The 24827-nt window shown below is 44.9% G+C and overlaps 1 protein-coding gene across 6 annotated transcripts in view; it reads right to left on the minus strand.

The window, feature by feature from the left end:
* LOC121872647 (lisH domain-containing protein ARMC9-like) overlaps positions 1 to 24827 on the minus strand; it is a 77656-nt gene that overhangs the window by 29706 nt on the left and 23123 nt on the right. For 5 of the 6 annotated variants that reach the window (XM_042375573.1, XM_042375572.1, XM_042375575.1 and 2 more), the window contains exons 2-8: positions 5548 to 5716; positions 5210 to 5416; positions 4026 to 4142; positions 2848 to 2994; positions 2488 to 2603; positions 2052 to 2161; positions 1335 to 1468 (exon numbers count right to left, since the gene is read on the minus strand). In XM_042375573.1, the coding sequence (XP_042231507.1) occupies positions 1335 to 1468; positions 2052 to 2161; positions 2488 to 2603; positions 2848 to 2994; positions 4026 to 4142; positions 5210 to 5416; positions 5548 to 5604 (888 nt within the window). In that variant the 5' untranslated portion in view covers positions 5605 to 5716. The remainder of the gene's footprint in view (positions 1 to 1334; positions 1469 to 2051; positions 2162 to 2487; positions 2604 to 2847; positions 2995 to 4025; positions 4143 to 5209; positions 5417 to 5547; positions 5717 to 24827) is intronic. The other variant, XM_042375576.1, reaches the window with a different exon arrangement.

Raw genomic sequence — 24827 nt, forward strand, 5'->3', positions numbered from 1 at the left:
CTAATCCGCTTCTGCTGACGCAGCCCCTGCTCCTGACCCAGGCCCACACACACCCCAGCAGGCGCATCTGACGACCCTGTACCTGTCGTGAGGGAAGCACAACATTCATCGCCTCCACACACCCTTTTTCTCCCTTCTCCCACAGATAGTGTGTATCTAGACAGTTGTATTTCAGCGATCGGCTCATCACGCCATCGCCGTTGTCTCACATGAGGCATGCACCGCCCGGTCTGCCTCACATGTGCTAAGCAACTCTACAGACAACAAGTCTCCTACACCGCCTAGAGGGGAGGGGGAGTATTGTAGTGGACGTCTCCCCTACAAACTGTGTAGTGGCGTCACCACCTGCTACCGCCTTCCCTAGCAACCAACCAGATGTTACAGTATCTTAGCAACGGAACTAGTCACCGGCGACTTTCTGGGTTTTCCCAACATGACTCATAGCAGCTGCTGGGTATATAAGCTCTGTCTCTCCATTGAGATTCATTCTGATCATTCTTCTTGAACAAGCAACACCTCCTCCTCCGCCGCTGCCTGGCTGCCTTAGCTCCTCCTCGCCTGCCTGGCGGTCCTCGCTCCCGCCAGCGAGCATGGCGACCCACCAGCTGTCCTTCTCTGAGCTTCCTCACCAACCAACTCTCATTCTGCCCATCTTCCTGAACAAGCACCTCCAGCACCAGACTGTCTATCATATAACTTATACAAGAAAACCACATTAGAGTTTCCTTCCATCCTGAGTGCTAGACAACATTAATATATCGATTCCCCTACAACACCATGCGATCGAAAAAATGCTATAGCTTCTTTGTTTTTTCCCAAAAACTCGCAATCAGCTCCATATAATTTAAGTGACACCCATCGCAGACTTCCATGGTGGGAAATGAATATGAATTTCGAAATATGAGACCCAAAATAAAACTCGAATTTGATTGGGCCAAAAATACCGCGAGTTAAACCCAAAATCATTTTAATTGGTTGCAAAAACAAAAACGCTTTTTTTTGATTGGCAGCGTGACGTGTACGGGAACGCATGCGTGTGATGATTTATGAAGGAGACAGACAGTGTGGGAGGTGAGGTAGACGATAATGGCGCAAGATTAATGGAAGAAAATAGAGAAAATTTTGCACACGCTTGCATTCTCCGTTATTATACATTTCCGCCGGTAATGTAATAGATGAAAATTATCTTATAATTAGACGCCTTTTTCGAATATGATAATAGATAAGTGGTGGGAATGTCTGGTGTGTAAACGCAAAAATACTACTTAAATAAATTATGAAAATGTCAAATAATACTGTAGTAAAATCCACTGAGAGAGAGAAGCAGGCTGTACCGTGGTGTCTGCTGTAAGACTGAGGGTGAAGAGCTCGGGGTAGCGGTGTGTACAGGCGGCTAAGGTGCCCTCCAGGTCTACTCTCTCCCCTCTCACCGCCGCCTCAAGCGCCTGCGTCAGCTCCCATGACACACCTGTATGTAATATCCAAACACACACCTGTAATTTATCTACCAATATCAATCACTACACACCAGAAACACTTAAAACTCACCTAACTTTTAAAATATACAATACAGCAAATAGATTTTAATGACTGTTAATTTTATTATAAACCAAAAAGGAAGATTAAATCTAACTCATCCCAGAGATTAGTTTCATCATATTTCAATAACAAATATTTATTCCTCCACAGTTTGAGGTGTTTAAAGACTTGTATTAAGTCACACCTTACCCATCTGTAGTATAAGCTAGGCAACTGCTGGTGTTCTAATCTCTCTAGGTAGCTGAGGTGGCCTTCAATTAAGTGACAGTTACTCGCATATCTCAGGGAGAAGATGGGGTGACTACTCCAGACAGGGTAGTACCTCACTTCTGAAGAGCGTTATGAGGTATGGATCATCTAGGTATATGAATGCCCTTCTCACAATGGCTTAAGAACTCCAGTTTATTGTCAACATAAACACAAGTCCTTTTCACTTTTGGTCTCTGCTAATGATTCTTCATTCCTTTTAACACGATTATATAACTACCTATCAACAAGACTCCACCACCTACCTATCAGCTTGTGATAGTCCTCCTGCAGTCGCTGTAGACGCCGGCGTAGTATCCGCTGGGACCTGACCGCCGACGCTGCCGACTCCTGCGCCACCAGTGCCTGCCCGACGCTGCGGACAAATTCCAGAACCCATCATATCACTACGTGTATCATCATGCGTCTCTACTTAGGTCAGTGTTACGTCATCATATTTCACTGTTACGTCACCACGTCACTGCTACGTCATCACATTAACATTATTAAGCTTCTTTATCGAAAGTTGTTGTACTGTATTTCACTAGTTATGTCATTTATGCTGTTATTGTGAGTTTTAGTAACATTCAATGCCGCTGTTTACACTCGGTATTCATGAATTAACGTAACCATCATCAACTACATGGCTAGTGGTGGTGGAGGGAGAAAATGGAGGTGGTGTAGGTTGAGGGAGAAACCTACCTGGAGGCGTGGTGACGGTGGTGGTGGAGGTAGGAAAAGATGGAAGGACGACAGGTGATGGCCCTACGCCCTATGAACCCACACAGCTGTCCCCGCAGCTCCTGAACCCACGATCCCTGTCAACACACACACACACGTCACCAGCTGATCTACAGTCCTTCAGGTGACTCATTACCACACACAACATTTCTCGCAGGTATTCAGACATTCAGATGAAAGAATAAGATTTAATTGCCGTTATAAAAGATTCGGGTAAATGAAACTTCTGGTTTATTTTGCATGTTAAGAGAAAATATTGTGAGGAAATATCATAGTAAATGCATACTGTGACAGGTGATGTTTGGTGGGTGGGGACAGTACCTGGAAGACTGGCCTGAAGGCTGGGTGGAGGGTGGGGTCGGGGACATAGGGTAGGGCATAGAAGGGCAGGAGGTCTTGTACTGTACCCACTTTTGAAGGACAAAACTCTAGGAACCGTCGAAACACTGCCATGGCCGCCGGGTGATCCTGCGGGAGAGTGGTCAGTGTTCGTGGTCACAGTATAATGGTGGTTACACAGTTGTTAATGATCCTGAAAAGAAATCCTAATTAAGAGAGCAAGTGACAGTAACAAAGAGAGAGAGAGAGAGAGAGAGAGAGAGAGAGAGAGAGAGAGAGAGAGAGAGATACTGCTGGTAGTGGTGTATTACAAACCACAGGACAGAAGCGGACGAATACAGGCTTTGATTGATTGATTGATTTAATTTAGAATTCATTACCTGTACTACAAAACAATATGGGTATGAATAACTATTGCAAGCAAACACAATTATCATATAGTTAAGTAATTTGGTAGATATTGAGTTACCATTTACAATGATGAACAGGACCCAGTCAACCTTTGCGTGAGGTCCACTTTGTCAGGTCTATTGTAACGAGTCAATGAGAGAAAAATAAAAAAGGGAGGAAGACTACTACCAACAAGTGGAAGTCTACATTGTTAACGCTCTACAGTCTACACTCTCCTCGCTTCTATCCAAAAATTGGGTTCTGGACGAGTTTTTAATAACTTTTTTAGGCTATATCTTCTCCCGATACATAGTGATCAACTTCAGCTGTGAGATACTTTATTGATGATGTCGCCTGGATGATTGTACAGTACACTGAACCTTCAAGTCAGGACTCTAAGTTTCCGCAAAATGGCGAGACAGTCTGTTATCCATCAACCAATTATTAAGACAAAGTAAGTCACTGCTTAATTTGGATTCGAGGCTGGCAACAACTTTCCCCGTTACTAAATATTGTTAATATACAATGAGAATGAGAGCTGCCCCAGTATACTACCCTGTGACAACACTTTATTCTACCAGGTTCCGAGTTTCTACCGACCACATTAATCATCTGTTCTCTCTACCGGACAAACATGAACACATCGATTTTACGGCATCACTGTTTAAGCTCATTAATTTTAAGTTATACAACAAAATATTATGGTTCACAGTATCGAGGGTTTTTTGGAGGTCTAACATTACCATTCCTCACATAAAAGAGTTACTGACCTCTTTGTGGCCGTGACGGAGAGGCAGCGTGGCGAAGTACACATGGAGGTAGAACTCGAGGGTGAGGACTTCCAGGGAGGTGGGTGGACGTCCTCTCTCCCTCGCCGTTCGCCATGCCTGAAACACCACCACCACCACGCGCCTCAGTTGTAGCGGAAAAAACCTCCTAATTAACCTAACCTAACCTAATCTAATATAACCGAACCTAATATAGCCCGATATATAATCTAACCCATCCTTATTTAACCTAACCTAACATAATATAACCTAACCTAACATATTATAACCTAACTAAATTAAACCTGGCTTGTGATCCAGTAATTCATGGTAGATTTCAGATTTGCCCCCGAGGGGGCTAGTTTATTGGGCACCCCGTACATCCTGTGCAAGGTGAAGCGCAGAAGCGTTTACAGCGCCCATCTGGGAAGTATGCAATGTTCATACTTGCCTTTATGACTCGTACATTAAGGGCGTAAAAGCCTGAAGGATCATAGGTTTTGTCAAGTTACATAAAGTGGGAGAATGATGAGTGTGTGGGAGGAAAGTTCCCGGTACATTTCATCTGTTTATGGCAAAGCGTGGCAGGTCCCTAATAATGTCAAGTGCCAGGCTTGTCACTAGGAGGAGGGATATCTGGTCAGGGAGGGAAAAGGTGTTGGTAACAGCTGGGGACCTGTAGGAGGAGGTCATAGGGCAAGTGAGGATGTAGTGAGAGGGTGTGAGAGTCGGGTTGACCACAAAGTTTACAAACAGTGTGGCCAGGCTCAGGGTTGCCAATGTACTCCCATAGGTACCTGTACCCTAGGCGCAGTCTCATGTACATTATCTGTTGAGATTGAGTCAGGGATGGATACTCTTTGTAGTGGCGGTTGTCGTCACCGGTTACAGCGTCATAGTGGCATAGTGTGACGCTGCCCCGTTGTTTCAGGTGTGTCCAATTTTCAATTCATGGTAGGTGTCGTATATGATGAACCTCCCTAACACAATAACCCAATTAAGGTAAATATTACACACAGCAAATTGACAACAAAAATAAAATAGCCCCGTATTTGATGATGACTTAAGAAAAAATATTTAACTACTGTACTTTGAGAAAATGAAAGTAAATTATTGAAGTCCGTAACTAGAAAGACAAATATATAAACTGGTTGTCAAAAAATGGCAGGTGACATAAGCCAACCCACCTGAAAGAACTTAGCGCCTTGACCGCTGTCGTAGTAGGCCAGCAGCTCGTCTGAGAGGTCGGCGGCGGGGTCAACGTCCGCTGTGTCCAACCTACTGGCCCTGCTGCTGCTCCTACTGTCTGGATCTCTGGTGACTGGCAGGCCCCGGGCGTGGCACTCCGTCGTCAGCAAGTGGGACACGTTTTCTAATCCCGCCCATTCCAGGTACTGATGGTGTGAAGGAGGATTACAACACGTGTTTGAGTTGTCGAACCGAGATATATAGACAGTGACAATGTGGTTGACTAGGAAGAAGAAAGTAATGAACAGAAACAGGGAGGAAGGGAGAGATGGATTACCTCTATCATGAGGGAATGGATATGGGCGGCATCTTTGTGGCCGCCCCGGTCCATCATGCTGCTCCGTCATCAGGTGAGCGCCCACGTCCTGGACCGCTGAGGCTCTGAACCACCCCCTGGACTGCCCACGATCTGAACGACCACCAACCAGGCACTGAGGACCTACAACCTGCAGCACCAACATTCTCCTGTTAACATTTCGCTATGTTCATCACTTTATTTCACTATTACCACAAAAATTCAGGTCAGAGAGAAAATGTTACAAAGGAATGGTTCAGCTGTGTCATGGCAGGGAGGAGTTACATTCTTGGCGAGGACCGGGAGACCACCCGCCTCATGCGCCTCCCTCATCCAGACACCAATATTGGTTATCACACGATTTTTTTTTGTCAAACTTTATGTACATTTAGTATTATATTCAATAATAAATGTATTCACTTGTTTTAATTACCAGAAAAAAATCCCACCTCTTCAGTTTTTAGGGCTGATAAGGTCATTAAGTACCACTGTGTAGGGTTTACTACTCTACCTCCTAAGTGCTTTGACTTAATGCCTTTAATTTCCAGACGGTTTGCTGCTTATCGGTTGAAGGTCAAGGTCATTCGCCTTCAGCACCCTCCACTCCTTCCAACTTTGAAGTGAATAATTCGCCAGGACTTATTACATCTATCATCGGCTTCCATCATGAAGAACTTTCTTTGTTTTGTTTAAAATATGTTGAATATATTATGTAATTATGACAAGAAATTAGAAAGACTTCAATCTGTTGTGATTCTTACGTTACGTGACCTACTGACTCTAAGAATAACATCTCGTGACCAGTTGCCCACGTCAACGCCCTCACACGTTCAGCTGACGAAGCATCAACACCACCACATTATCAGCTAATTCCCCGTGTGACGTCAATCAGAGCCCCTCTCACCCTGCTGCCTACGCCGTAGGTGGTCGTCACATGAGTAAAGTCAGTGTCACAGTATTATCACAGAAATACTCGTGCATGGTTCTTTCACACTCATGATCAATGTAAACAATTACGGCGATGAGCAGAAAAGAAGAAAAATGTCAGAACAAATATTTGGGTATACAGTTCAATATAGAATTCAAAACTTCAAAACTAAGTATCCGAACCAACAAAGATCCATTTTAAGCTTGTCAACTTTTACTCTTGTGAATAGACAAACACGGTCAGTTCTCAACGCCTATTATGAGAGAAATAAAATGTGAAAAATAAAAATTACTAGATTGTGTGAGCAAAGATCATTAAGAAAAAATATAAAAGTATTAAATTACCCACTTACTTCAACTTAACCTAATAATATGACCTAACGTAGCGTAACCTAATGCTGTATAAACAAACCTCACCTTAACTAACCTAACCTCACCTAAAACAACCTATCTTACAGGGTACAGTATTTGCACCTTAGGGGAGACGAGTTGGTGGAATTTCCTCTAGCTGATAAGATTTTGTTCAGTGTGAAATTGTACAGTTTTTTTTTCCGTTGCAACATGCGTGACAACTAGCCATGACTGTGTTGCGTGGCGGAATTACTGTTTGTTCCCGCCCAGTTACTGACAACACACAGGAACGAGAGAAAGAGAAGCTTACCACAGTAACAAAGTGACGTTGATAAGATGGACGAGATGTTGTCAAACGCACATTATAATAGTCGATAAAAATACAAACACATGAACTAGGCTCTGTGGCCGTCATAAGTGTTATGACTGTCTAATAGGCTCGCAAGTTAAATTAGATTAAAGATAACAAAAAATTATTATAAGTGAAATAGTATATATTAGCCTAATAAAATGTGACAGGCTCGTCGTTTAATTTATAAAAAATATTAGCTTCTACACACAGAATTGGAGGCAGTTATGAGAAATACTTCTACTACTACAATTAATAATAATAATAATAATAATAATATTAATAATAATAAAAAAAAAATAATAAGTCACACAACCAATGTACGAAAAAGATAGATAGAACGCACGTGTATGGTCTCATCCTCAGTACATCACAGGCAGGAGGCGTGAGCAGCTGCCAGAATAGACACAGGACGGAGAAGGTTGTGAATGACCGTGGGGGTTGCTCACCTTGTGCCACACCACCACCTCCTGCCACCCCCAAGTCAGTCTGCCACGTTGAAACGAATCACGACACACCTCCCGCGTCACATTGTATTACCACCTCTTAATTCTATACGTACGCCTTTTTTTTTTCGTCCCGGGATTTTTTTCTTTTTTTGGGCTAAGTTTTGTCAGCCCAATTCTCACCTTCCAGTATCTGACCAATAAAGGTTTTAAGATTTTTGTGCGCGAGGGAGGATTTTCTTTTTCCAGGTCCTACTTAACGAAGTCAATGACCATCACACTTTTTTTTCTTCTAGTAGTTCTTCTTAACTCAGGTTTTATTCGTTTTATATTAATGTTTTAGTCACCTTAAGGATCCTTTCTACTGGTTGTCAGGAGAAGTTTGACGTTGTAAGACTTCCTAGTACTTGTCTTCGGCGACAAGTAGTATTTCACGCACAGGAGTGGCGGCACGACAGGGATAACAGGAGTGGCGGCACGGCAGTAACAGGGCGGCACGGCAGGCTTGGGATAACAGGGATGGCGGCACGCAGGGATAACAGGAGTGGCGGCACGGCAGGGGATAACAGGAGTGGCGGCACGGCAGGGATAACAGGAGTGGCGGCACGGCAGGGATAACAGGAGTGGCGGCGCAGGGATACAGGCACAGGGGATACAGGGTGGCGGTGCGGCAGGATAACAGGAGGCGGCACGGCAGGGATAACAGGATGGCGGCACAGGCACGGCAGGGATAACAGGATAACAGGGCGGCACAGGGATAACAGGAGTGGCGGCGACAGGGATAACAGGGTGGCGGCACGACAGGATAACAGGAGTGGCGGCACGACAGGATAACAGGGGCACAGGGGATAACAGGGTGGCGGCACGGGATAACAGGGTGGCGGGGATAACAGGAGTGGCAGCAGGGTAACAGGTGGCGGCACGGCAGGGATAACAGGGGTAACAGGTGGCGGCACGCAGGCAGACGGCAGGGCAGGATAACAGGAGTGGCGGCACGCAGGGATACAGGAGTGGCGGCACGGGGGGATAAGAGGCGGCACGGCAGGGATAACAGGAGTGGGCGGCAGGGGCAGGAGGGGCGGCACGGCTAACAGGAGTGGCGGCACGGCAGGGACGGCAGGGGATAACTGGCGGTACGGCAGGTGGCGGCACACAGGATGGTGGCGGCGGCAGGGATAACAGGAGTGGCGGCACAGGAGTGGCACGGCAGGGATAACAGAGGGCGGCACGGGATAACAGGCGGCACGGCAGGATAACAGGAGTGGCGGCACGGCAGGGATGGAGTGGCGGCACGGCAGGGATAACAGGAGTGGCGGCACGGCAACAGGAGTGGCGGCACGGCAGGGATAACAGGAGTGGCGGCACGGCAGGGATAACAGGAGTGGCGGCACGGCAGGGATAACAGGAGTGGCGGGAATGGTGACTGAGCTGTGTACAGTCAGTATACTTTTAATAAAACAGATGACACACCTGCTGCTGTGGTAAACAGGTTTACTAAGATTAATGTTTTCACTTGTGACATTAATAAACCAAAGACGCGATAAGAGGCAGGAATAGGGACCAAGTGAGGGAGGTGCCGAGGTGATCAATGTAAAATATCCTCTCACCCGTGACGTCACTTGTCCTCGCTGAGTTATGCAACAAAATATTAGCTTGCGCGGTATGTGTGTATATGTATATGTATATATATATATATATATATATATATATATATATATATATATATATATATATATATATATATATATATATATATATATATATATATACCGCTACTTTACTGAAAGAGTTTAGATGCTGAAATTTTATAACTATTTAACAATATCATTTATCGGTTCAACATAATTCACTGTCAACGACCGTGTTACATATCTAAGGTAATTATATATAATTAAGCTTCAGCTCTCAACAGTAGTAGTATAACGCCTACCCTGGTTCTCAAAGGTTAGTAACGGTGTAGGAACACACCTAAATGGTTGACTTAGGCTAAAACGTAAATAAAAGTTTAAAAATAGTATAAAAAATTTACTGCTAATTTACCTTAACTTGAAATCTTTACTTATTACCAGTAAGACAAAATTAATGAATCTTTAGAAAAAGTTTTACCTTAATATTGAATGCATGTACAGTACCAAGTTAAGGTAGGCTCAGCATAACTGTAATACGTCTCCACTTTATGTCTTAACTTTACAGTAAGTCAAACAGTTGGGTGCATACTTATATCTTCAGTTGTGAGGGATATTCATTGTACGAGGCTTTGAGAGACCGGTCCTTTCCTCTTCACAACAATGAAGTTAAGCGTGCACTGACGTCGTAAACCTTGCCCAGGGGAGCCTGGGTAGTATTCCTTAATAACCAGAATATCTTTCAAGCTTTCTATATAAAAGTTACACATGTAATCTCGTTGATTTAGTAAAGACTCTTCAAACGTGGTAGAGAGGGTGAAGTGTGTAATTATCTTAATTACCCTGCTTTATGGAAGACCTATCACAGCGCGCGCGCGCACACTGACGCAATCATTGCACACATTTTATCTTTAATTTGAAAAATAACCCTTTGCTTGCATGAGGTTTCCCTAAACTATAAAAAATCGTCAGGCGGCAGCCAGAATAAAATGATAATGAGCGGGAATCGCATTGAAGGGTTAAATAAAGCAACACATGACTTGGTACAGAGATGTGTAATGGTTTCTTTGCTTACTAAGCTTATCATCCTATTTTACAGCTTGTCAGCTGAGTAGCCGGTCGGTTAGTTCACCGTGACTTACAACACGGAAAAAGTTTTTGTCCAGAAGGTTCCGATGAACTTCGAAATGATCAATAAGACTCCTGTTCCGTAGGGTTATCAAAATCCTGCGTCTGTGGTGTCATGTTTCACACAGTGTGGATATATACTTTTTACCGTTGAACTGTTATAATAGATACTACCAAAATGCTAACGTCTTTAAAGCGCCGTAGTGCAGTTATTTATTGACAATTTGGCAACTATAATCCCTGATGTGTGTACTCCTACAAAGAACAGGAGACTGCATATACAAACTTTGTCTTCCACTCTACCTACCTCCTCACCCTTCCAGGGCCACTACGTACAGTGTAAGTATTTCACAGCGTTGGAATTTGTGTGCAGAATGAGTATGTATGAAGAGCGTTTCTGCTGCCGGTGTCAATGCAATTTTAAATAAACCTTCACTATTTCTATTCTACAACACTTACATAAAAAAGTTGAGGGAAATGTTAAATTCTCGCACACCTGGCACTAGACCCGCCCAACCTGGCACTAGACCCGCCCACAAGAAGTCATTGTCGATTTCTGGCATACCACACCCATGTCTGCATGAAGGTTAGGTTGTGACTACTAACCCTAAGTCCGAATAAATGACCTTCACACACACAAAACCAATTCGGCCACCACAGCTTGAACCTCTAATGTACAACGTTAGTTATGGAGACTACACTGCTACACCTATGGTAGATCACAACCAACCTAACCTAACATGACCAACCTAACAAGACCAGCTCAAGTTATGGTCATAATTGGTTTAGTCTAACAAGCTTCGATAACTAGTGTTGACGGTATCGCGACGCTTCCTATGGATATTAAAAACGACTATTTCCTGACTTCAATGTCGTTTTTAAGTCGCTCCCACTCCTGCTTGTATGCAACGTCATACGCTTCGACTCTAATACTACTACTTTGCTGTCACTCGGAATCGAGTATGACGATCATCCAGCCATGATACAATGATATGAGTTATTAACGATGTCACCATCGTTGGTGAGCTCTGAAGGGACTCTAAAAGGCTGAAACGGGACCGGCAGAGTCGTCCACAGATGTTATACATGTGGAGGGTTACATCTAGTGCGGAAGGAGCGGCGGCAGCATCTTTCCGGAGCTGGCGCTTGTCAGCTTCGGTATGCAGTCGGGCTAATTCGAAAGTACGGTATTGTCACCTCGTGTGTTGCTCCTCCAAGCGTTACGGAGTGGAGTGATCGTCTCCCAGGTGAGGGGGTCGAATTGGAACTTTTTCTGGTTTGTGTTAAGACTATCCTTATACCTTTTCAGTTGCCCGCCAGCGTTACGTTTACTATTCGTTAGATGACTGTAAAGTAGCTGCTTTGGCAGTCTACTGTCGTCCATGCGGGTAACATGGCCAATCCAACGTAGTTATTCATGGATAATGGTAGCCTCGATGGTCCTACAGTTGGTGTCATCGTGAATACTGGCATTTGTTCTCTTGTCTTCCCAGCGAATTCGGAGGATGGAACATAGACTACGTTGGTGAAATTTTCAAGCGCCTCGAGGTGCCTCCTGTATGTGACCCGCGTCTCGCTGACATACAGCAGGGTGGGGAGGACCACTGCTCGAGACACATGCAATTTTGTAGATAATTTCAGCTCCCTACAGCTGAAGATACGGGTACAGAGTCTGCTAAAGGCTTGAGATACGCATCTGATCCGATGTTGAATCTCTTCAATGATGTCCGCGGTGGTGGACAGGTGGGAGCCAAGGTACTGAAAGTGGGTAACATCAGAGTATTACCGCTAAGCTGGATGGATGGATGGTAGAGGGGTGTCTGAACCAGGGGCAGGCTGAAAGAGAATCTGAGTCTTACGTGCATTCACCTCAAGGCCAAAGTATGCATACGCATCTGTGTAGGTGTTTAGGATCTTTTGTAAGTCGCATTCAGTGTGAGCGACGAGGGTGAGGTCATCTGCATACTGAAGTTCAGTAATGGAAGTGACTGACACCTTTGTTCCTGTCTGGAGTCGTCTTATGTTGATACGTCCCTTTAACCGGTACTGGATGTCCCCCCCCCCACCCCGCCGGCTAAATTGGCACGAGTAAGGAAGGCAGCCAAGAAAATGGAAGAGAGAGTTGGTGCTAGTACACATCATTGTTCCAAACGGGGGTAGATGAGGCAGAACTCAGACTGGGTGTCATTGTGCAGGACACTGCCGTTCTTGCCATTGTGGAGCTGCTTCACAGTGGCAATGAATTTTGGTGGACAGCCAAAACAACTGGGGGTCCACCAGAGGGCTTCCCTGCTGACCGAGTCGAAGGCCTCAGTAAGGTCAATGAAGGCCATGTACAAGTCATGACGCTGTTCTCTGCACTTTCCCTGTCTCTGGCGGGCAGCAAAGATCATGTCAGTGGTGCCTCGTGATGGTTTAATGCCACTTTGAGATTCTGGAAAGAAGATTTCGGCTTCAGGAAGAAGTCAGTTTCGGAGGACTCGGCCGATAATTTTACCAGCTACGGACAGCAGCGAGATCCCGTGGTAGTTGCTACAGTCTGACCCTTGTTCTTATAAATATTGACGATGGAGGCATCTTTAAGATCTTGGGGGATTTCTTCCTGGCTGAAAAGCAGAAGTCCTCCTTTATACACCTCAGCTGGGATTCCATCAGGCCCTGAGGCTTTGTTATTTTTCATAGGTTTGATGGCAGTAGCTACCTCATCCAGGGATGGAGGATAGTTAAAGTGGGTCAGCTCTGGATGCTGAGGGACCTGCTGGGTAGTCAGGACATCAACATCGGTGCTTCGGATGAGCAGCGAATGGTAGTGATCTTTCCAGCGCTGACAGATGCCTTCTTTGATTTTAATTAGAGAGTTACCGTCGGATGAGCAGACAGAGGCCACACCATGAGTAGTTAGGTCACATGGTTTTACCGAAATTTAAAAATTCAGGCATCTTGTGTTAATCCACATTTTTTTTTTTGCATTTCACACGCTATATTATTCCACCATTCGTTCATTAATTTGCAAAGTCCACGCTGGAAGGTATCAGCTTTGGTCCAAGACAGAGTTGTTCTGCCAATCAGCGAGAGCAGCACGGTTAATTTTGACGAATACTTCGATTTCTAGGTCGTTTTCATCAAACCAATCCTGGTGTTTTCTTTTGATCTGGCCAAGGGCCTCGTTGCAGGTTTTTGTGATGGCAGCTTTGATGGGACCCAATTCGGCACCCGGATTTTGGTTGTTTGTTGTTGGGTTGTTTATCAGTCCATCGTTGAGCTGCTCTCTGACAGCATGTGCTGATACTGGATTCTCCAGTCACTTAGTGTTAAAGACTCTTCTAGGGGTTTGTTGCCTTCACCGTTTTGGGGCGACATGAAGCCTGGCCCTGGCGAGCTGATGATCTGTGTCACAGTGGTCTGAGCCACACATGGCTTATGTGATAAAGATATCTCGTCGATATCTTTCTCTGACAATAATGTAGTCAATGAGAACTCTATGTTTGGATTGCGGATGTTGCCAAGAACCCTTTAACTTGGCAGCCTGCCTTAACAAGGTGTTGGTGATGGTGAGGTTGTGTTCAGTACACTTGCTGAGGAGTAGGCCATTGAGATTACACTTATCTACTCCATTTCTCTCTATGGTTCCCTGCCATATGTCAATATCTCTGTCAATTCTGGCATTGAAGTCACCTAGGAGCAAAACCTTATCTTCTCTGGGGATAGAGGTTAGCACTCTGTCAAGGTCTGCGAAAAGGGCCTCCTTGATGTCATCCTCTGCATCCAGTGTTGGAGCATATGCACTGATGAAGAAGGCATGACCGAGTGATTCAGTGGGACTCAGAGCATCATGAGGCACTCGTTGATTCCAACAGGCATTTCAGTTCGCTTATGCAGGATGGAATGGCGATTGGTGGTTCCTCTCTGCTGCAAGCTTGCCCTTCCAGAAGAAGGTATAGCCGGACCCGTGTTCTGTGAGTCGACCCTCGTCGGAGAGCCGGGACTCGCTAATGGTTGCTTTGTCGATGTTATATCTAGCTAGCTCTTTTGCCACAGGGGCAGTTCTTTCAGGACGCTCATTTGTGCCAGTATCCAGAAGGGTCCTAAAATTCCATGCAGCGACCATAAGAGGTTGTTTAGTTTGCTTTTACTTTGATCTGTGATTGTGTTGTCGACCGCATAATGATGACCTTACCGGGTGTGGTTGCCCAGTCAGATTGGTTCTTTCGGCAGGCTACGTTTAGTGCACCTTTTCTAGCCCCCTCCCCATGTCGGGTAAGCAAGGTGGCTCCTCGAAAGGGGCTTCCCAGTCGCACCGACAGGACCGGATTGCACTGTTGCCTAGATCCCAGCGCATAAATAGCCGTCTTTTCTATGCCGCCCATGTGCAGAGTTGTGACGAGAGACTCCCGGCAGCCATCTCTGCCTGTTTCCGTCGCCACTCATGTCGCCATAGGACTTTTGGGGGTATAAGGGTTTTGATGATGAAGAGGTATGATGAGCTGGATGATGGCTGCGCGTGAGTTGATTTATGTGGCGAGGCAGGAGCGCAGACTGCAACCATATATTACAGTATGCAGGTAGGTGCGACGACTGTGGAGAGGGAGAGTTGCAATGGACTGCAGATAGCCCAGTTTGTTGGGTTTCGCCTTCGTAGCTCGTCCATCATGCATTGCCTTCATCGGCCGGTGTAGTTGTTGGGTTGCCATGTTGGTCACCTATTCTACCCATACCACCGTTGGGATCTTACTGGAGCTCTGTAAGCATGTCTGCCTGATGCGGGGCTCCACCGCAGATTTTTTTGTTCGGGATTTACTCCTGTAGCTTTATACCCACCAAGGGTAATCTGTAGTGGTTGGTAGCCGCCAGGACGTGTTCACATGCCAGTGAGCCTATGCGCCGTCCATCTGGGGCCATGCTCCGAGATCCCCTGCTGGTCTAGTCTGGAGCCACGAGGCACCCAGTTACCATGTGTTGCCACGAGGAGGCACAGCACTAGCCTTGATGGTGAAGAGGCTGTGTAATGGCAGGGGAAGACTAATACAAGTTGCTTCCCTGTTACCCACGAGGGCTAGCCAATGGCGGTAGCTGAAAGCGAGAGGAAGCAAGCAGTGCTTGCACCTTAACGCTAACATAATGCTACCACACTACACTGCGTGCGGACACACACACACACACACACACACACACACACACACACACACAGACTCACTCATACGAATCGACGACTAAACCGGTCTGTGGCGCACGAAGTTGGAACGTGTTGTCTACAGCCTTGGCACATCTGGTGCCTCCCAAGCAACAAATATATTAAGCGCCGGACCTGTCTCCACCCACTTCTTAACGTTGTTTTTTAGGACCCTAGTTTCATTACCATTTTCTTAATATACAGGTATGAAGATGACAGTGGGGAGGATATGAAGAGATATTATTGAGGCGAGGTAAGTGTAGGGAGCAGAGTGGGTGGTAAGGGTTATGGTGACCTTCAGTGTGTTAATGATCTTCATTACTACATAACTTGGTCAAGGAGATAGTGGTTACCATGGTGGTGTTGTATAGGTTAGATATATTAGTTCAAGGTGGGGAAATAAACACAAGAAAGTCTCCACGGTGAGAAAGTATTAAGTGTTCAAGCGCAATTATTACCGCACAGATTGACAGACAAAAGCGCTGATACATTGGAGAACAAATATTCAGCCTCTACCAAACAAAAGAAAACTTATCTAAACTACGGCACAATAGGATGAAGAGCTTAAAGACATGTAAATGGTTCCCAAGTATCCGTTTAGGTTATGAGTAACTCTTCTCAGACAGGCGAATGTCGTGGATTAAATCAGGAGTGGTGTGCCGAGACTGTACCGCGCTGAAAATGTGCTGGACAGCGGCCAGTTCCATCAAAACACATCGAAGGCTTGAAGAGTGCGGAGACTACCCATCAAAATAAAAGGTTAGGTTAGGTTTTGATGGAACTGCGCATGACCAGAACATTTTCAGCACGCCACAATGAGTTGACATCACGGGGCTGTGACCTACTGATTGTGATAAATAATATGTATATTTTCGGTCGTACATGTCATATTACCAAAAGTATATCTCGTTAGTCACTAATCCTCGCTATAAATAACAATCATTCCGATTTCCAGTATTACAATAAACGAAACTACCATAAATCCATATTTTTATTTTATCTTATATTGCAATAGAAAATAGGTATTGGTCTAATTCTATTTAACCATGTTCGCTGTGTTTATCAACTATATTTATTGACTAACATATAATTCTTTAGTTGGATTTATTTAGTCAAGTCGACCGAGTACATCCTGATCTGACGGAAGGGTGTACCAGTATACCAAGTGTGAAGGATGCTCTTAAGTGTAGTTTACTGACAGTCTATAACATTCTTGGTTGTTTTATTCCATAAAATATATAAAAAAATGGAAAATAATTTGACCGCGACATATTATTTACACATAATATAAATGCATAATGACAATATAACATTATATTAAGTTATATCAATAGTTCAGATGCACGCCAAATTTATTATGTTAAGATCTGGGGTAAAATGAAAAAGTTGCCAGACAAGCGATGCTCTCCTTTACATTCTGTAATTATAATAATAATTACACCTGGTAATTTACGAATAATTTCTAAGTACTGGGTGACCTACATAAACCACTGATGTAAGAGTATAATGAAAAATTGTACACAACATTGGAACAAGGGTGAAAGTCATAAAGTAAGTTATTAAACAAATAATCTTATACGTCAACAGTAACAGAGGTAAATAATAATTGCAGGTCTGCTTCCCTTAAGAACACAGTTTAGTATATAATTACAACAAACACATCTGTCTACACAACAAATTAAAACACGCATAACGTTACGTCACATAGTATAGCAATAAGTTGATCGTTTCTTCCCACGATACAACACATTCAAAATATTATGGGAAAAGTAGTATTTTCATAGTTATATCTAAATAATTTCCTAAGGTACGGCATCGTGTATCTTGTCAATCATGAGAGAGTTTTAGTTACCTTAGTCATATGAAAGTCTGACCCAATGAGATTTTTTTTCCACTCCTGAGAATATAATTTACCGCACATTCCGAGACAAGACCTCAGCCGAGAACAGACCAGAGCCATGAGTTACAAGTGGCGGGGGATGACCGTGAGTTAACTCCACCTTCAACCCCTCCTGAGAAGCTGAACCTCCTCGTCCTGAAGACGTTCTTTACTCGTTACCGCATAGAAGGGTTAACAAAGACCGTCTGCCGGCCGAATGGTAGCCTTATGGTTACCTTCGGTGAATGGGGGCAGTCAGGACAACTGAAGAACGCTTTACATCTCAACGAAACTACATACAACAATAATGTGCTACTTAAGGTGACCGCTGAACTTTGTGACAACGCAGTGTGGAGGGGGGGAGGGGGAAAGGGGGGAGATCTCCCACATCGAAATTGAACATCCTTGAGCTCGAAGAACTACAAGAACTCATCGGGGAATGTGTAGTTCAGATGAAGCTGTCGGGACCCGACGGGAAGTCATCTCCGCCGTGGTCGGTTTCCTCGGCGCACTTCCTAAAGAGGTTTTACTGGGATGGGACACCGTTCCAGTAAAACCATACACCCCAAGACCAACGGGGTGCTACCGCTGTTAGCGCTAAGGCCACGCAGCCAAGAAATGCCGGGCTCGGGAGGTCTGCGTCACGTGAAGGACGACCGGGCACCAGCACACCTCGTGTGAAGCAACACAGAAGAGCGCAGTCTGCAGCGGCCCTCACTACTCCTCCGACCGGGAGTGTCCCAAGTGGAGGGAGGAGTGCAGGTTAGCCAAGCTGCGATACTATAAACAAAAAATGCTATAAGAAGGATAGCCTTAGAGTTACGAAAAAGGAAAAGAAAGAAGAAAGGAACAAAAAAGAAGAAACAAGAGAACAAAGAAATAGAAGAAAGTAAGAAACATGAAGACGAAGAAAACAGGGAAATAGAAGAACTGGAAAACCAAGAAAACAGATTTGTGAGGAAAGATCAAATGTGGACCGTCAAGATGAAAAAGAACAAAAGGAAGAGAACGAGAACTTAAGAATAACAAGACTACGGCCGTACTGACTAATGATGTTGACGGCCAGCAAAACAAAGCAATCAATCAACCAATATAAGCACCCGTGGCCCGTTCACATCACAAGTTTCTCACTGCAACCCCGGTCCACAGCTCCTCACCCTCACCACAACCCTGTTGTTTACACCACGAGCTCCTCACTTAACGTAGCCTTTAACCAATTCTTGCCCCTCCCCCTTTTTCGTGTCTGCGTGAATGGCTATGGTCAACTTAAATCTGAGTCGATAGTGTGTTTATATTGTCACGCAGGGGGGAGGGAGACGCACTGTGTTCCCTATTGCTATGTGTGTGTGTGTGTGTGCAGGGGTGCGGCGGCTTCACTTCACAGGTACTTGTACAGTCTCACCCAAAAGTTCGTTAACTCTCCCAGCCAGCTATTGCTGCACTGCCTGCCTCAGATGTTTGAAACTGTCTCGGTACCAACCAGAGCGTAAAACCAATACGAATGAATATAAAGGTTCGAAGTAACAGACTGTACCTCCCACGGCAAGATTCCCTTGGATAGTGTACCGGTACCAATTACCCCCAATTAATGATAAAATATAGTCAGCAGCAATCTTAATTAGCTGGAACCAGGGAATTGTAGACGCTCGGGACATAGCGTGTTCAAGAACGTACTTACGCTGGGGTTAAAAGGCGTAAACGGTGACGGACGCTTATGTTGAGGACAAGAAATCTTGTCCAGGTGTTGCTAAAGGTAACCGCTAGATGTCGCCTCAAGGCCAGTACTGTGCCACAAATGGCTATGTTTACAAGATAAGGTGCCAATGTTACACCATTTGTTTTTGTTTTTCAGGCGAAGAGACTTTTAAATTAATGAATGGTAGGAGTTTCTGGCAATTTAAAAAAATCACGTGAAATATAACCTGACGACCATATTTGAAAAAAATAAGCAGCTGTCATGTTTAGCGATTCACCTTCCCAGTTTAGGAGAGTGGTGTTTGACCTCTGAGCACTGACTGGGAGTTTTACAACAATGTTCAGGTGTAGAAGAACAGCGGCAATATCTTGTACAACAGGCGGACACCACACCTGGTTGAAGCCTTGTCAGAGGGACGGAAGCCAGCGTCCTTGAGTTTAACTCCATAACTTCAACGAAATAAACCCAGGAACGAAGGACTGCCACTTAAGTGTATCTAATTGGACAACACAACAACGGAAACCAAGATCCCTCACGTGATGAGTAGCCCATCCCCTCATGGTATTTCACCTGATGATCAAACACTCTTAACAGTACCTGTAGGTTAGGTTAGGTTAGGGTGTTTAATCATTAAGTGGAATAAACTAGAGTAGAAGGGGATAATTTTCAGTTTGTTAATCAGAAAAGTCTATAAATTTATTTATTACACATTTTCCTCCATGGCATGTGTCTGAGGAGGTAGATCAAGGGTAGAAGAACCTCAAAGAGAGAAAACAACAGCTAGAGGACGACTGTAGGAAATGACAAGACAGGACACACACACACACATATATTTTAACGAGGTATACCGTATATCACCATTATTGTACTGCACGTAATGTGAGGGTCTTTCAGAGAGACGGACATGTCAAATTACCCAAACCCCAAGCGTCAAAAGGGTGGAGGGTGATGGGTGGGGGAAGGAGGACCGGGGAGGAGAGGTGGTAGACGGCTGACGAGGAGGGTGATCAGAGGTGAAGGGAAAGGAGGATAGGGATGTAGTGACGGGTATCTGGGGTGAGGGAAGTAGTGAGGGGTATCTGGGGTGAGGGATGTAGTGACGGGTATCTGGGGTGAGGGAAGAAGTGAGGGGTATCTGGGGTGAGGGAAGTAGTGACGGGTATCTGGGGTGAGGGAAGTAATGAGGGGTCACTCAATTTTGTTAAACGATAAATTGTTAACGATTTCAAGGAAATGTGTGTGTGTATGTATGTATGTATGTATGGGTGTGTGTGTGTGTATGGGTGTGTGTGTGTGTGTGTATGAGTGTATGTGGTGTGTGTGTGTGTGTGTGTGTGTATGGGATGTGTGTGTGTGTGTGTGTGTATGAGATGTGTGTGTGTGTGTGTGTGTGTGTGTGTGTGTGTGTGTGTATGAGGTGTGTGTGTGTGTGTGTATGGGTGTGTGTGTGTGTGTGTGTGTGGTGTGTGTGTGTGTGTATGTGTGTGTATGTATGTGGGTGTGTGTGTGTGTATGTATGTGTGTATGAGGTGTGTGTGTGTGTGTGTGTGTGTGTGTGTGTGTGTATGGGTGTGTGTGTGTGTGTGTGTGTGTGTATGTGTGTGTGTGTGTGTGTGTGTGTGTGTGTGTGTGTGTGTGTGTGTGTGTGTGTGGTGTGTGTGTGTGTGTGTGTGTGTATGGTGTGTGTGTGTGTGTGTGTGTGTGTGTGTGTGTATGTGTGTGTGTGTGTGTGTGTGTGTGTGTGTGTGTGTATGGGTGTGTGTGTGTGTGTGTGTGTGTGTGTGTGTGTGTGTGTGTGTGTGTGTGTGTGTGTGTATGTGTGTGTGTGTATGGGGTGTGTGTGTGTGTGTGTGTGTGTGTGTGAGGTGTGTGTGTGTATGTGTGTGTGTGTGTGTGTGTGTGTGTGTGGTGTGTGTGTGTGTGTGTGTGTGTGTGGGGTGTGTGTGTGTGTGTGTGTGTGAGTGTGTGTGTGTGTGTGTGTATGAGGTGTGTGTGTGTGTGTATGTATGTGTGTGGTGTGTGTGTGTATGGGTGTGTGTGTGTGTGTATGTATGTATGTATGTATGTATGTATGTGTGTGGTGTGTGTGTGTATGAGGTGTGTGTGTGTGTGTGTGTATGGGGTGTGTGTGTATGTGTGTGTGTGTGTGTGTAGGGTGTGTGTGGTGTGTGTGTGTGTATGAGGTGTGTGTGTGTGTGTGTATGAGGTGTGTGTGAGGTGTGTTAGTCTATCTGTCTGTATATAAGCTTAAGTACATGTACGTGGAGATTGTGTGTACGTTGAGATTGCGAGTCCGCGCAGCCTGTATATGTGTACACGTTGGTGTGTGGGGGAGGGATCGATACAGCCACCTGTACCACCTGGATGTCAGTAAGCAGCCCACCACAAACAAGTATACGTACACAGTCAAGGTACACACACAAACACACACACCACCCGTCTCGAAACTTCTCCTTCACATAATCCCCCTCCGTCACTCCAAACCCTCCCTCCCTCCAGGTGCCTAAAAGAGAGCTCAGGTTCTCAACTGGCTCAGCCATGTTAATATTGTTATTATTATCCACTCTGTATCTGTGTTTTTCTGGCGAAATAAACTTTCAATTCAATTCAATTCCTCCTCCTCACACTTAGCCCCTCCTCCTCTTCACACTTAGCCCCTCCTCCTCTTCACACTCAGCCCCTCCTCCTCTTCACACTCAGCCCCTCCTCCTCCTCCACACTTAACCCCTCCTCCTCCTCACACTTAGCCCCTCTCCTCCTCCTCACATAGCCTCCTCCTCCTCTCTTCCACACGCCAGCCCTCCCTCTTCACCTTAGCCCTCCTCTTCCACTAATCCCTCTATTACCCACCTACTTACTGACAGTACTTATTCCCGACTAAACATATTTCCTAGTGCGAGTTTATTACCCGTTCTAACAAGTGCGACCTGATGACCAAGTGCTCCTCCTCCCACTCCCAGAGTACCTCCTCCTCACTCCCAGAAGACCACTCCCTCCTCACTCCCAATGCCTCCTCCTCCTCCCAAGTACCTCCCCTCACTCCCCAATGCCTCCCCTCACTCCTAAGTACCTCCCCCCTCCCCAAGTACCTCCTCCTCCTCCCAAGTACCTCCTCCTCCTCCCAAGTACCTCCTCTCCTCCCAAAATGCCTCCTCCCTCACTCCCAAGTACCTCCTCCTCACCCACCAAGTACCTCCTCCTCACCCACCATCCTCCTCCCCCTCACCACCAAAGTACCCCCTCCCCTCCCACCACCAAAGTACCTCCTCCTCACCACCAAGTGCCTCCTCCTCACCACCAAATGCCCCCTCCTCACCACCAAGTACCCCTCCTCACCACCAAGTACCTTCTCCTCACCACCACCCCCTCCTCACCACCAAGTACCTCCTCCTCACCACCAAGTACCTCCTCCTCAACACCAAGTACCTCCTCCTCACCACCAAGTAGCCCCTCCTCACTACCAAGCACTACTCAAGTACGGTGCTGAAGTGTCTGACGAGTAGGGCTGAGTATTGAAGAAGATGGTAGGTAGTCACTGTGCCGTAGGTTTCCAGGAAAGGTAATCCAAGTGTGGTCACTTCCCAGAGTGAACTGAACTCTCCTCGATCCGGAGCTGATGAGGAAGAGTTGGAGGAGGTGACGCAACAACCAGGATATGGAGAAAGGAAACCCGGCGTGGTGACTAAGACTAGTCATACTCGGGTCGCGTCCCTAGATGGCGTTGCTTGGTAGTGCTGGGTAGTTAGATCATGACACAATAGATGGCGTGTTTCGTAATAATATATATATATATATATATATATATATATATATATATATATATATATATATATATATATATATATATATATATATATATATATATATATATATATATATGCTGATAACCACAAGGAAAGAAGAAAACACGAAGTTCCCAAGCGCTTTCGTGTAATTCACAGACTGAGGAGAAGTACAAAACAAGGTGTATATATACAGAGGATATCAGGTATTAGGTAATGACCCTACTAATCTTTAAATAGCACCGCAACGGTCGGTAGTCAGGTCAGAGGGTAAGGTGACCCAACCTTCTCTCCTGGTTACAAATCTTCTTAATTACAAAATTGTCCAGTTTGTACATGCTATTACTCAAATTCATGTTGAATGCTTCGGTATGTTTAATGAGACTAGATTCTATGATGTTCCTACTGTCAATTGAATTACAAGGTAATATCGAGGAGGCATTATCCCAGTCAATGCAATGCTTGTTTACAGTCACTTAGGGAAGCTGTGTATCTAGAACATCGATATGTCCTTATTATTTTCAGTACATTGCTGTATTCTTCACCAAGTTCAGTCTGACTTGTCTTGCAGGTGGGATTGTAAAGAGCGTATTACCATTGTCAGTAGTGATTATTACGCTCCAAATCTAAATCACTGTCATGGTGACAAATACTGTTTACTGTTACACGCTTAAAATGGTAAAGTACCGATGCTTTGGTTGTGTACCGTTTATATGGGATGCTGAAAACACAAACATCAAAGACTTCGTAAACAACCTGCATATCACCACAATCCACATTCATTTCGGAGACTTCAAGCAAATAAGTAGTCCTTATTCTGGGCTCACATTTTCACAAACACTTACCCGGTACTTTGTTTTCCTTAAATCATGTTCTGAGAACGTTTAACTGGATCTCTCAGGCTCTGACACAGTGGAAACCTAAATAATATCAACATGTATACAGTGATTCCACCGTAAATCTTAGTTGAAGGACTTTAAATATTAAATATAAAATCCGTGACCCATTAGTGTCTATCATATGGTTTACCTCTGACATTAGTAGTTGTAACAGTGTATATACTGTATAGGTCAAGGTGTATTCTTGGCGTGGGCCGGAGGGCGGGGCGTCAAGTCAGCCACTCCCCAGCAAGTAATTTGTCCTGCCTCAAATTACCTCACGTAATACTGCTAGACCCCGTCACCTGACACCAACCTCACTGTTAATAAGTTTCAGCTTTAAGGGCTTCCTTATAAATACAGCCAGCATGTCACGCACGACAGTACGCCTCTTGTTATCATTTGCTAATACAGCCATAAGAATGAGATGGTAACATTTTTTTATTTGGATGGTGTCCTCAAAACGTGCATACTAAGATTACTTGAAACTTTTTATGTTGGTTTACCGCGTTTTCGCATTTCAACATTTACCAACATCTAGTCTTGCCCACCATCCCACAAAGACAAACTAAAGAAGCCTAAGCCAAACGAGCATTAAATTACTCTCCTCCTGCAGGTAGTGGCGCTTTTTATATGGTTCGAACAATTGTGTGGATGCGAGAAGAGGAGGGCCAACTTGACACAACCCGGAGTTAATTATTAAGTGGTGGCCCGGGAGGGGGGGGTCCGTGGCCACCTAGTGATTGTGTACGTCACCAACACTTAATCCACTCAAGCGTCGCCCACACAACACAACCACTTGTTATGACTTTTAAAGGGCTGCGACAGGGATTTTTTTCTTCACTGGATATAAAAAAACCCTTTAAAGTGACATTTATGACATCATACAAAGTTAATCGTGCAAGACAGAAAATTTGTATTATTTCAACAGGACTTCAATAATGATGTATTATGTAAGTTTTACATTTTAGTTAGGAGTAATGCAATGACTTCTTAAAAACGGGAAAACAATAAAATAAAGTAGTATTCAT

The sequence above is a fragment of the Homarus americanus genome, unplaced genomic scaffold (assembly GCF_018991925.1).
Source record: "Homarus americanus isolate GMGI-L3 unplaced genomic scaffold, GMGI_Hamer_2.0 scaffold39155, whole genome shotgun sequence".
Lineage (NCBI taxonomy): Eukaryota > Metazoa > Arthropoda > Malacostraca > Decapoda > Nephropidae > Homarus > Homarus americanus.